Source organism: Salvelinus namaycush, chromosome 19, assembly GCF_016432855.1.
Source record: "Salvelinus namaycush isolate Seneca chromosome 19, SaNama_1.0, whole genome shotgun sequence".
NCBI classification, from domain to species: Eukaryota; Metazoa; Chordata; class Actinopteri; order Salmoniformes; family Salmonidae; genus Salvelinus; species Salvelinus namaycush.
Genome location: NC_052325.1, coordinates 10,470,030 through 10,484,830, shown reverse-complemented (window position 1 = coordinate 10,484,830; position 14,801 = coordinate 10,470,030). Strand labels below are relative to the sequence as shown.

General features: G+C 43.0%; 1 protein-coding gene across 1 annotated transcript in view; it reads left to right on the top strand.

Moving 5' to 3' along the window:
* Nucleotides 1–10,292: 10,292 nt before the first annotated feature.
* The window catches only part of LOC120064137 (aryl hydrocarbon receptor-like), a 107,087-nt gene continuing 102,578 nt past the window's right edge, over nt 10,293–14,801 (top strand). The window contains exon 1 of the mRNA XM_039014501.1: nt 10,293–10,807. Within this exon, the coding sequence (XP_038870429.1) occupies nt 10,749–10,807 (59 nt within the window). The 5' untranslated portion in view covers nt 10,293–10,748. The remainder of the gene's footprint in view (nt 10,808–14,801) is intronic.

Below are 14,801 nucleotides of genomic sequence, written 5' to 3'. Positions count from 1 at the left end.
CCGGAGAAGTTTTGTTCAGAGCCTGAGGCTTGCTCTAAACAAACCAGGGGTGTACAACTCATTCCACAGATGGCGGGGGGTTTTTAAGTGGGGTTTTTTCCGCTAATTTATGTTTTGACCACAAATACCAGTATAGGATGAGTAAACAACATTATTTTGGTATGAGTTGAAACTGCGCTATGCCGAAATCGCTCCAACCATTTCCTGGTGGCAAAAATTCTAATAGTTCGCTTTTGTAGAGAATCATTGTACCATCTAAACTGATGTGAAATATATTTTCCATAACCAAAAATATTGTATTTTCAGCTGTTTGAAGCTGGTGTTCCAACCTGAAATGAATAACGGGAAGCATAGAAATAGCGCACATAGAACAGATCTACCACTTCTTAGACTTGCTTTCAATGTAACACTCATTTCTATATGAATTTGGTCGGGTCGCCCAAGAAGTTACATATTGCAGCTTTAACAGAATATTAACTTTAAATAGCCAGATTTTCACTGGACGCTGTCATAGCCTCTTTTTTTTTTTTGCCTGAGATACAGACTGCTTAATTGATCCGCTAATACAGGACTGGTAAAGGCCCAATACTTACTTTTGTGCTTTTAAAAAAATGTATTATACCGATTTTTCAGGCGGTGCTGCAGCACCCCTACTTGCCACAGCTATGGACACTGTGGACAGTTACTTTAAGTATATCCATCTACATTGTAATACTGTTTGTTCTCCTGCTCCTCAAAGAGTTGAATTCAACACAGGGTCTACTCTAAATCCAGTAGATGGTTCCAACTGACCCTGGATTAAATTGTGTTTTACCCTCATCAATCTACATATAATTATTAATTATTATCACATTTCCATAAGTATTCAGACCCTTTACTCATTACTTTGTTGTAGCATCTTTGGCAGCAATTACAGCCACAAGTCTTCTTGGGTATGAGGCTACAAGCTTGGCACACCTGTATTTGGAGAATTTCTCCCATTCTTCTCTGCAGATCTTCTCAAGCTACGTCAGATTGGATGGGGAGCGTCGCTGTACAGCTATTTTCAGCTCTCTCCAGAGATGTTCGATTGGGTTAAAGTCCGGGCTCTGGCTGGGCCACTCAAGGATATTCAGAGTCTTGTCCCGAAGCCACTCCTGCATTGTCTTGTCTGTGTGCTTAGGGTTGTTGTCCTGTTGGAAGGTGAACTTTCACCCCAGTCTGAGGTTCTGAGCACTCTGGAGCAGGTTTTCGTCAAGGATCTCTCTGTACTTTGCTCCGTTCATCTTTCCCTCGATCCTGACTAGTCTCCCAGTCCATGCCGCTGAAAAACTTCCCCACAGCATGATGTTGCCACCCCCATGCTTCACCGTCGGGATGGTGCCAAGTTTCCTCCAGATGTGATGCTTGGCATCAGACCAGAGAATCTTGTTTCTTTAGGTGCCTTTTGGCAAACTCAAAGCGGGCTGTCATGTGACTTTTACTGAGGAGGGGCTCCAGTGTGGCCACTCTACCATAAAGGCCTGATTGGTGGAGTGCTGTAGAGATGGTTGTCCTTCTGGAAGGTTCTTCCATCTCCACAGAGGGACTCTGGAGCTCTGCCAAAGTGACCATCGGGTTCTTGGTCACCTCCCTGACCAAAGCCCTTCTCCCTCGATTGCTCAGTTTGGCCGGGCGGATAGCTCTATGAAGAGTCTTGGTGGTCTAAACTTCTTTCATTTAAGAATGATGGAGGCCACTGTGTTCTTGGGGACCTTCAATGCTGCAGAAATGTTTTGTTACCTTTCCCCAGATCTGTGCCTCGACACAATCCTGTCTCAGAGCTCTACAGACAATTCCTTCGACCTCATGGCTTGATTTTTGCTCTGACATGCACTGTGAACTGTGGGACCTTATATAGACAGGTGTGTGCTTTTCCATATCATGACCAATCAATTGAATGTACCACAGGTTGACTCCAATCAAGTTGTAGAAACATCTCAAGGATGATTCATAGAAACAGAATGCACCTGAGCTCAATTTTGAGTCTAATAGCAAAGGGTCTCAATACTTTTGTAAAAATGTTTAATACATTTGCAAAAATGTTTTTCTCTTTGTCATTATGGGGTATTGTGTGTAGATTGATGAGGAAAAACATTTATTTAATCCATTTTAGAATAAGGCTGTAACGTAAATCAAAATGTGGAAAAAGTCAAGGGGTCCGAATACGTTTCGAATCCATTGTATGTTTACTGTTACCGTATCGTATCCTGGACAGAACATATCTGCCAGGGAGAAGAAAAAAATGTACTTATCTATTTTTAACGTAACTTTTTTTTTCTTTTTTTTTTTACTTCTTAATTAAAGCATTGTTGGTTAAGGGATTGTAAGTAAGCATTTCACTGTAAGGTCTACACCCGTTGTATTCGGTGCATGTGACAAATAAACATTTGATTTAAGTATTTGTATCCTTGAATACATAAGCTCTCTTATTGCTTTGGAGTAACACCTGTAGCTCCCTGGGCTTTACACTTCCTTTCTGTCAGCTCAAGGCTGCTGTTTCCCCTGTTGTCCTGGAGACCATGAATGTTGAACATGGCCTACTGTCAGACTCAATCGTCTATATTTCATTCCTCCGACTTCAAGCTAATATTTCTCACTTAATTTCTGAAAAAATAATACACAAAGAGAAAAAAGGTCAACATATGTGACTACTTGCCAAGACTTGGTTAGAAAAGGTTGGGGAAAACTAAAGTAAAAGACCCTTGTCACGATCGTTATAATAACTGGACCAAAGCGCAGCGTGATCTGGGTTCCACATCTTTTATTTCTAGGTGAAACTCACAGCAAAACAAAAACAATACATCTCAAAACGAAACGTGAAGCTAACAATAGTGCTAACAGGCAACTATACAAAGTCAAGATCCCACAAAGTACAAAGGGGAAATGGCTGCCTAAATATGATCCCCAATCAGAGACAACGATAAACAGCCCCACCTCAGGACGAGCGCGAGGAGCAGGCACAGGACGTACTGGACTGTGGAGGTGCACTGGAGGCCTGATGCGTGGGACCGGTACAGGTGGCACTGGGCTGGTGACACGCATCTCAGGGCGAGTGCGGGGAGGAGGCACAGGGCGTACTGGACTGTGGACACGCACTCCAAGGAGAGTGCGAGGAGCAGGAACAGGACGCACCTGACTGGGAAGGCACACTTGAGGGAGAGTGCGAGGAGCAGGCACAGGACGCACCTGACTGGGAAGGCACACTTGAGGGAGAGTGCGAGGAGCAGGCACAGGACGCACCTGACTGGGAAGGCACACTTGAGGGAGAGTGCGAGGAGCAGGCACAGGACGTACCGGGCTGTGGACACGTACTGGAGACCTGGTGCGTATAGCCGGCATCAATTGTTCCAGAACTTTAGCACACTTCTCAGGACGAGTACGGGGAGCTGACTCAGGTGGCACCAAACTGATAACACGTTCCTTTAGTCCAAATCCGTGCATCCTCCACCAACTCAACAACTCTCCCACCTCTCTCTCCTCCAAATTCTCCTTCTTCTCCCAGACTGGCTCTGGTTTACTCCTCGGCTCCGCCGACTGCTTCCCAAATTTTCTTGGGGTTTCTGTGGCCTTCCTCCCCGACTTTGTCGCTGTCCCTCCTTCGCTGCTTCCGCCTGCTTCCATGGCAGGCTCTTCTTTCCTGCCATTATGTCGTCCCACGTCCAGGATGTTCTCTCCCTAATATCCTCCCAAGAACAGGATGCAATTACCTCCCGGGCACGCTGCTTGGTCCGTTGTTGGTGGGATCTTCTGTCACGATCGTCATAATGAGTGGACCAAAGCGCCGCGTGATCTGGGTTCCACATCTTTTATTTCTAGGTGAAACTCACAGCAAAACAAAAACAATAAATCTCAAATGAAACGTGAAGCTAACAATAGGGCTAACAGGCAAAGTCAAGATCCCACAAAGTACAAAGGGGAAATGGCTGCCTAAATATGATCCCCAAACAGAGACAACGATAAACAGCTGCCTCTGATTGGGAACCATACCAGGCCAACATAGATGTATAAATCACCTAGATAACCCACCCTAGTCACACCCCGACCTAACCAACATAGAGAATAAAAAGCTCTCTATGGTCAGGGCATGACAACCCTCCAGTAACCAAGAGAAACCTCATCACGTATTACAGAGATTGCAAACCTCATCACTTATTACAGAGATTGCATACCTCATCACGTATTACAGAGATTGCAAACCTCATCATGTATTACAGACCTTTCAAACCTCATCACGTATTACAGAGATTGCATACCTCATCACATATTACAGATATTGCAAACCTCATCACGTATTACAGAGATTGCAAATCTCATCACATCTTACAGAGGTGGCAAACCTCATCACGTATTACAGAGATTGCATACCTCATCATGTATTACAGAGATTGCAAACCTCATCACATATTACAGAGATTGCATACCTCATCACGTATTACAGAGATTGCAAACCTCATCACTTATTACAGAGATTGCATACCTCATCACGTATTACAGAGATTGCAAACCTCATCATGTATTACAGAGTTTGCTAACTTCATCACGTATTACAGAGATTGCAAACCTCATCACGTATTACAGAGATTGCAAACCTCATCATGTATTACATAGATGGCAAACCTCATCAAATATTACAGAGATTGAAGACCAATATTTGTTTAGGCCATGCTTTATCAAAGATAGTTCACAGAAAGCTGTGAATGAAGATGGGCTGAAAGTAAATTAACATAGATGCTGGCTGACAGTACTGAGGCCAATGCAAAAGGGGTGAACTTCAAAACTTCTAGTGTGCAATTTGTGCTTCCGTTTAAAGATAGGCTGCACATGCACATACATGTAAGACACACACAGAGCATAGAAACACCCATCCTCCCAGCTCACCAATACCCACAACCCCACATAGACACATTCTAAGTGCACCCAAGGTCACACAACCACACCCCATCCATCCACACACACATGAGTGTTGAGAGACACACACACACACACTTATCTACAGGAACCAAGGTAATTAGTTAATAAAGTACAGAGCAGTTAAACAACAATACGCAATATTCAGGTATCACGGCTTAAACCCTGTGAGGCCAGTTGTGGCATTTGGCAACGCATCTCTGACGAATTTCCTCTAGTTTATGGCAGGTTTTATTTCACTTTTCTGCAGCTCAGTGGATTTTACAGTGCCAATAGGGAGGCAATTTGCCTGCTTTGTTTATCATTAAACAACTGGACATCCATGGCAACAAAAGTAGGTTTTAGTGTTCAACCCGGGTACTTCACTGAAAATAGATACTTCATGGAAGCGATTTATATTCATTTGCCAAATATTGCATTGCTGTTTTTATCTGATCTGTGTAACCAATCTGCATGCTTTCATTTCATACTATTTATATTGCTGACCTATAATAGGAAAGGATACAGTACATTTGCTTCTGTTTAATGAAACAGGACATAGTATATTTGATCCTTTTTCAGTATAGAACATTTTTGGTTCTAAATCAAAGATTTCATGCAAGAGGAGAAGGTAGAGCTGGTAGTTGACGCCACAATCTGTTTCTTCTCCAGAGAGCAGAGGAAGACTTGATCACCGAGGGGCGGGGAAAATAACACAAAAAATGGGACAACAATTATGGTCCTCGCTTCCCTGCATGACAGACATTGTGGTTTCTCCCCAACTCAGAACACACAGAAGCGATTGCCATAATTAGCTAATAACATCACCCTTTACAGCTCGCCCGTTGCAGTCCAAATGGGCAGAAACCATGACACTCCCTGGACATATTATATGACCTGATGGTAATGGAGTAGCAGTTTTACAGTCTATAATGAGACTGAGTCACAAGTTGAGGTGTTATCATAATGCATGTGCAGCCTTCACATGCTACTGTCTTCCCACAGGAATAGCTAGCATCATGTTTTCTCTCCGGCTTCCCCCAGTGTGAATAGACTAGGTTTCCATACGAGTCTGCATTCCACAGAGGCTGGAGTAAAGATTTTTCCATCAACAGCACAGCACAGTACAGTACAGTACATTTATGCATCATGCAATCTGTGCATTCCTGCACTTCCTTTACTATTCAATTCCAGTTGTAGGCCTTCATGAGACTCAAACCAGTATGCAATTGGAAGAACAAGTTTATCAGCCCTGGATGTGATGCAGGTGGTTGAAGCCTGCGCCCCTGTGAAAAAACAAGCTTCCAAGTCATACTTAAATTAACCTCGTAAAGTAGCATCCCAATGTTGACTACGAGATACAGCACTGGACATTGCTGTGCTTAAAATAATATGGATAATATATATCTGGGGTTCCCGAGTGGCGCAGCGGTCAAAGGCACTGCATCTCAGTGCAAGAGGCATCACTACAGACCCTGGTTCGATTCCAGGCTGTATCAAAACCAGCCGTGATTGGGAGTCCCATAGGGTGGCGCACAATTGTCCCAGCGTCATCCTGGTTAGGATTTGGCCGGGGTAGGCCATCATTGTAAATAAGCATTTGTTCCTAACTGACTTGCCTGGTTAAATAAAAAATTGAAAATAATAATATCTGTCTGATGAACTGTACATCAAACATACGGAACTGTATATCAAACATACTGAACTGTACATCAAACAAACTGAACTGTATGTCAAACATATTGTCAGTAACAGAGAACAGTGGAGTGGAAGCGCAGCAGTGGAGTGGGAGCAGCAGTGGAGTGGGAGCAGCAGTGGAGTGGGAGGGCAGCAGTGGAGTGGGAGGGCAGCAGTGGAGTGGGAGCAGCAGTGGAGTGGGAGGGCAGCAGTGGAGTGGGAGGGCAGCAGTGGAGTGGGAGCAGCAGTGGAGTGGGAGGGCAGCAGTGGAGTGGGAGTGCAGCAGTGGAGTGGGAGTGCAGCAGTGGAGTGGGAGTGCAGCAGTGGAGTGGGAGTGCAGCAGTGGAGTGGGAGCAGCAGTGGAGTGGGAGTGCAGCAGTGGAGTGGGAGCAGCAGTGGAGTGGGAGTGCAGCAGTGGAGTGGGAGCAGCAGTGGAGTGGGAGTGCAGTAGTGGAGTGGGAGTGCAGCAGTGGAGTGGGAGTGCAGCAGTGGAGTGGGAGCAGCAGTGGAGTGGGAGCAGCAGTGGAGTGGGAGTGCAGTAGTGGAGTGGGAGCAGTAATAAAATATAGTGAGTGACGTTGTCTGCATGTCCAGAAAAACTCAGTCAGCCATGTAGCTTCACTTCAGACTGAATCTGTCTATAAAGATATCTTGCCACGCTGGTGATTGCCCTGCACCAGTGGCTGTCACGCAGGAATGTAGCGTGGCCGCATAAACAAACGCGCATAATGAACTAAGTCCATGGGAACAGCTGCGTGATGGTTCTCTTTCCACCACCACAGTCGGAATTCTGTGGCGAGGACTGCAACCATGTTGCTCAGCTCCCACAGTGTGAATAGAACTCTGTCTGAATTGTTAATCTGCTGCACGTGTCAAACCTTCCTTACCACTGGACTTCTGCTGAAATGTGAGGCAAGCGGGCTGGCCACAGTGCAGAGCAGAGAGAGAGATGCTTGGCCTGCCTGCAGCGTTATGGCAACAGGAGTTTGACAAAAGATTAAATGTTGGAAAAATACAATATGACAAAAACACTCACTCGTCTACAACTCTCACGGTCATGTTTAATACAGTCGTTTCCCACCACCCTGTGATGTTTTGTAATGACAGCTTGAATCCAGGTAATAGGTAATGGGCCTGCACTGGTAAAACAGAAGCCAGACCTGAAAAGCAAGTGACTGTTGGAACGTTGTGACGTTTGGCACAACCACAAATTCTCGCCCAATTTTTTTCTCTCCCTTCCCCATTTGTTTAGTTGTTAGGGAAACAATTTACATGACCCTAGGGCAGAATGTATCCTCTCCCATTGACAGACAGATGAAGATACTCTATACATGCAGCTAGAGCCCCACTCAATTACCTCTCAATCATGACCCTGTGTGGTAGATCACGAGTGTAGCTATGAGATCATGAGCAATGTCTGTTCGTCTTTTGTTTGTGCAAGGCAGTAGTAGCCTACTTTTACTGATAGAGCAGGAGGTGAATGGAGTTCACTGTCCGAATTACGGGCATATTTTGGGCAAAGGACAGGACCATGGTGACAGATGGTTGCTATGAGGAAGTGTAACAGGGTTTTCTAGTCAACATATAGACAGCCAATAGAATTCTGAATGGGCTAAGTTTTTATCAATCTTTCTCACTCTCCAGCCTGTACGTCAGGCTTGCACCAACCTGATGCTGATCCTGTTGCATACCTCAGCCCACCATCAATACCCCACTAGTCAGAAATGAATGTATTGTGATTCAGTAGGTAGATTGTTACTGTTATTGCTATTATTATGTTATTACTATGTTGATACTATACTATTAAACTATTAATACTTGTCTTTCACAAATACAGGCACAGATCCACCAAAAACATCTGCAAGAACTAGCCAGACATGTCACCCATGATTATGCTGCTGGAACACCTCGATACACCAACTCCTGGATACACTAACTATTATCACTTCCTGGATACACTAACTATTATCACTTCCTGGATACACTAACTATTATCACTTCCTGGATACACTAACTATTATCACTTCCTGGATACACTAACTATTATCACTTCCTGGATACACTAACTATTATCACTTCCTGGATACAGTAACTATTATCACTTCCTGGATACAGTAACTCCTACTGAAATGGCTTAGAAGACAAGCATTGGAGGACAAGCATTTTAAACATTGTGTGTTTGAGCTACAGACTTCTGGGTTTCTTTTGCATCTGTTGGTACTGATCATTAGTCTGTGTGGTTAACAGGGGCTGAGCTAGAGCAGCGGTGTTTGTGAAATAAGGGCAGATTCCGAAGGGGCCCGGGCCAGGTCTTAAAGCAAAATTGTCTAGTGTCAGAATGCTTTGAGCTACAAATTACTAAAAGCTATCATGTTTTGCTCTATGATGCTCACACGCTACAAAAGAGTTGTTAGAAGGTAATAGGAAAAACATTTACCAACCAAAACCAACTTACCTGGTAAAATAAAAATGTTTTTAAACATTTACATAGTGTCTATAATACTGTAATAAGCTCACATACTGTAGTTGCTGTCACAAACCCCAAACTCCACAAGGTTGTCACTGAGTAGTTTTGTTCCCCACTGAGCAAGTGTAACGGATGTGAAATGGCTAGCTAGTTAGCGGGTACGCGCTAGTAGCATTTCAATCAGTTACGTCACTTGCTCTGAAACCTAGAAGTAGGGTTGCACCTTGCTCTGCAAGGGCCGCGGCTTTTGTGGAGCGATGGGTAACGACGCTTCGTGGGTGACTGTTGTTGATGTGTGCAGAGGGTCCCTGGTTCGCGCCCGTGTCGGGGCGAGGGGACGTACTAAAGTTATACTGTTACATTGGTGCCGTGACCCGGATGTAACAGTATAACTTTAGTACGTCCCCTCGCCCCGACACGGGCGCGAACCAGGGACCCTCTGCACACATCAACTACAGTCACCCACGAAGCGTCGTTACCCATCGCTCCACAAAAGCCGCGGCCCTTGCAGTGCAAGGTGCAACCCTACTTCTAGGTTTCAGAGCAAGTGACGTAACTGATTGAAATGCTACTAGCGCATATCCGCAAACTAGCTAGCAATTTCACATCCGTTACACTCACCCCCCTTTCAACCTCCTCCTTTTCCGCAGCAACCAGTGATCCGGGTCACGGCACCAATGTAACAGTATAACTTTACGGCGTCCCCTCGCCCCGACACGGGCGCGAACCAGGGATCCTCTGCACACATCAACAACAGTCACCCACGAAGCGTCGTTACCCATCGCTCCACAAAAGCCGCGGCCCTTGCAGAGCAAGGTGCAACCCTACTTCTAGGTTTCAGAGCAAGTGACGTAACTGATTGAAATGCTACTAGCGCGTACCCGCTAACTAGCTAGCCATTTCACATCTGTTACACAAACAATTTCTGTACTTGCATTCATATAATTTGTTTGTTGTTTCTTTTCTGGACTTTGTTTTTTTTTTATTGACATTTGAATGGAAATGTTTATGTCAGATAGTTTGGTGTTCTACTTGTAGCTCTGGTTGTCCTGAAAATAAAATTGTAAAACACTTAATTGTGAGGCTAATTACAAGGGCTGCTGGATATGCAGACAAATGAAAATCAGATGCATGAAAAGCTGGGACTCGGGACTGATAGGGTTAAAAAACAGCTCATACGTTATCGGATTTCCTGAAAACGCCCCATGCCAGGAACGATAGGCACATTTTACCTGCTGCAAGAGAGCAGCTCCGAAACTGTTCCGAGCGTCGGGTTGTATACAGTAAAATCTACCCCTTTAGAATATATATATATATATTTTTTTAGGGTCTCTAGAGAGACTTCTCATGAACAAAAAGAACAGGAAGGGAAGTGTGCTGTGATCACGCACATGTTATTTACTCTGTAGATCGGGGGAACTTTCCGAAACTTGTTTCATCCCCCAAACACTTCTGGATTTACGCCGCACGTCTATTACGGTCGACTTTGCCAGTGACTTTGACCGCTTGGGTCTGTCAAGTTAACGTAGCGGGGGATCTGCGTTACGGAGAGACCGCTCTATTTGAAGGGATTCACGCATGTCTGGATATTAACTTCCCTTGTTAATTTGAGAACTGTCTCTGAGGAAGACCGTGGATGTTATTGTGTTCGTGTTTTTGAACATTTTGTACCAACTAATACAGCAGAAGCGTCAACATGTTGAGTAACACTGGAGTCTATGCTGTCAAGAAGCGGAAGAAGCCCGTTCAAAAAACGTAAGAATGTAATTTAAACCTGTTTGACGTGACAATAAATGTTTTGGGAAGTTCGATTTAAGTCTAGCATGAGCTGGATACAGAATGGCGCATGATTTGATAATGTGCTGCATATCGAGTTCCATCGCGTATCATGGAGTTGAGCATTCTTGGCTATACATAAACCTAGCCTATTTGATCCTTTACGTAAGGCATCTAAAAGCAATCATTCACTTCGTGCCGTTGGATTATTTTCTTCATAAATTGTTATTAGTTCTGATTTATTGCTAGTTTGCTTTTCCTGCTTTCTTCTGGGGTAACTGGGTTTCTCTCTGCACAGAGGACAAAGTCTCATTGTACGCATGCACCGCTCATAAGAGCATGTGTGCAGTATTGATGTGTAGTGTAGCTGTAAATTTGTGCCTGGCCAGAAGTTCTCGTGCCCCCCTTTCGTTTTATCCCGGTCACCTTAAGAATCTCTCTTCGTGTATAGTTTATGTCTGGCATGGAATAGTACTCTTGCATTAATCACAATCAAGTTTGAGAGTCGGCTGCACTCTCACGCGATGCTTACAGGAGGGCGGGGCGCGCGGGGGATTGCTGGCATGAGGTATGTTATCGTAATCTGATACGGTTCTCATTATGAAAACACACTTCTTAATCTTTCCTACTTTTTTCACTTTATTGCACAACCTAGTTACAAAAGAAACATATTTTGTAATGCAGTTTTTCACAACTAAGTAAGAATTACTAATAGCATAGCTGAGGAAAACGTTTTCCTTTATAGGAAATTCAAGTAAGTGCAATGGTTTTGGGTTTGTTGTAATCTATGCTATGCTATTACTTTAACGGTTTTTTTCTCCACAAACATTTGAAGGATTCCAACAAAGTATTGAGAATGTGTCACATGCATTTATAATTAATAAAACCATAATAAGTATTTGCTTACTAAAATATATACTTTTCTAAATAAAAAACAATATTCATGTAGTTATTTTTATGCATTCTAATTCTAAATACATTTTCTTTACACTACGTGTAGGATTTGTCAAGCAACCAGTCAAAATGTATGTTCACTGTAAACAACCTAGAGTTGATGGAATGTTACAGCTGTGTGTGTGTGTGTACAGTGTGTGTGTGTGTGTGTGTGTACAGTTTGTGCGCTTGCATGTGTCTTATGTTGTCCCTGTGAGTGAAACAGTGGAGGCTCCTCAGAGGAGGAAGGGGAGGACCATCCTCAGTAAATTTCATACAAATAAAATTGTGAAAAATTCAAAAAGTGATCCTTTTTAGATAAAACTATACTAAACATATTCACATCACCAAATAATTTATTAAAACACACTGTTTTGCAATGAAGGTCTACAGTAGCCTCAACAGTATTCTGTAGGGTAGCACCATGGTGTAGCCGGAGGACAGCTAGTTTTCGTCCTCCTCTGGGTACATTGACTTCAATACAAAACCTAGTAGGCTCGTGGTTCTCACCCCCTTCCATAGACTTAAACAGTAATTATGACAACTTCCGGAGGATGTCCTCCAACCTATCAGAGCTCTTGCAGCATGAACTGACATGTTGTCCACCCAATCAAAGGATCAGAGAATTAATCTAGTACTGAAATCATAAGCTACAGCTAGCTAGCACTGCAGTGTATAAAATGTGGTGTGGAGTTGACTCAAAAAGAGAGAAAGACAATAGTTAAACAGTTTTGAACAAATTCATCTCTTCAAAAATGGAGAAGCAAGCGAGAGAGAGAGATTTTGTAGTATAAAAAAAAAAATACTCTCACTTTCACTTACTTAGCGAATGCAGCTAGCTAGTTTAGCCTACTCAAACACCCAGCTCAAACAGAGACAGATGCTATGTTAGTAGTTGTCTATAGCTATCCAACTCTGGAACTCTTCCAAGTCAATGTAAGCTTTTGATTTTAGTAGTTTATTGCGCCGGGCCCACCGGTGTAACTGCTGAACTGCTTGCTGCTGACTACACTGTACTGCATGATTGTGGCGGGTTTCCTAACGCATTAGTTCTAGTAGTTATGTTGACAATGACGTTAATATGGTGACAATGATGTAGCTGTTAGCGGTTATGATTTGAAGGTTTGGCTTGGAATGGTTTTTTCGCCTGGTCACAGACAGCTGATGTGTTGTGCACTGAAGTCCACAAGTGAAGGGAAAGGGCGAGAGGAGGTGAGCGTGTAAATGTGAGAATTAATTATACAACGATCAAAGGGATCATGCTGTTTGTATGTGGCTGCTATGAAAGTGAACTGTGTTTGTGTTTGAGCAGGGGTGTAATCATTCCGCCGATTCTGTTTGAAAAATGTTTCTTAAATGAAGCAAACGGAACGAATCGGGGATAAACATAAATTAATTTATCCAATAGAATCTCTCATTTGCAACTGTTGGACTAATGATTACACCCTAGATCAGCTAGATGCAGGCAAGAGTGTGCAGGGCTCTATTGAATGTGTCAATGTCTGTCACCTTGATTACTCAAATTTCTCTCGATCTGTGCACCTACATTTTAAACGTTCATTCATTGGCTAGGTTCTAGCAACCTCATGATGGGTATAGGGAAAATTTGACTATAATGTAGTTGCCTAAACCTATCGATGTTACATTGAGCTGGGTGAGTGGAATATGAATGGCAGTCATCCAATATGCTGTAATAGAAATAAGTCCGTGCTTATAAAAAAATATATTGTCCTACCTCATCTTAAATGGCACCGACCACCACTGGAATGAAATCATATACAGCTTTCTCAAATATACATTTCCCAGTATAAGTCCCCAAATAAAAAAGGAGTAACTTTAGGCCTGTGCAGAAATACTTCTCTGTGTTTCTGAAGATGTGGCCTGAGGATTCCTCGACAGCCAAGGTACCATTTTTATTTTATTTAACTAGGCAAGTCAGTTAGGAAACAAATTCTTATTTACAATGACGACCATTGAGACTGACATCATCATAGCATTCCAATATGGTTCAGTCCATTTAATTATCTCCTTCTATTTTTCTTCTTGCTCATGCACATTCACATTTGAGTAATTTAACAGATGCTCTTATCCAGAGTGACTTACAGGAGCAATTCAGGTTAAGTGCCTTTGCTCAAAGACACATAGGCTGATTTTTTTACCTAGTCAGCTCAGGGATTCAAACTGGCAACCTTTCGTTCACTGGCCTGACGCTCTTAACCACTAGGCTACCTGTCAGCCCAGGTAGGCCTATGCCTTCATAAGTTTCTGCCCACGTGTGTGCAGTAAGTTAAAGCATTTTACAAGTGGTTATAGGCCTAATCATGTTAGACCAAATATGTGAATTACAGTAAAGGTATCTGATATTTTATTTTTAGTACCTGTAACTATTCTTTCCATATACATTACATTTTTTTCTGTTAGGCCTATAAAATATACAATTGAACAGTACACGGACAACTTACACAGTAGCTAGTAATATTGTAATTGCATAGTTAAATTGCCGACCTGATGTAAAGTGTTTAACAGATCTGAGACTTTTCTACATCTTGTTGTGATTACTCCCAGAGCCAATTGTGTGAAAATATGGCTTAATTATTTCCTAAGGGTCATTAAAGTCCTTGTGGGAAAGATTGTGGGGAGGTGTGTGTTGGTGCGTGCGTCCATGCTTAAGTTGTATGTATGCATGTGTGTTTGTGTTTGTTTGTACATGAGTGTGAGAGTTACAGATGGTTAAGATTTAACCTGTTAAACTCTGATTAGTTGTTTTTGGCAATGTCTAGGGCCTGGCAAGTTTGGGGCAGTAATTTGAAATTTAACTAAACTCTTACATCTGGCAATATCATAAGAATCACCCTCCAATAAAGGTAATAAATAATGCAATGTAGGTCAAGTCACCAAAAGTGCAAACATTTAGTAAGCATGGAAAGTAGAGGCCCTCACATTCTGAAATGGACCACTGCCTTTTCCCATCCGGACCCGATATGCATAATATAGAGACCCGTCTCAAACGGACCAGAGGACAACTAGTCCCGTTCTGTAT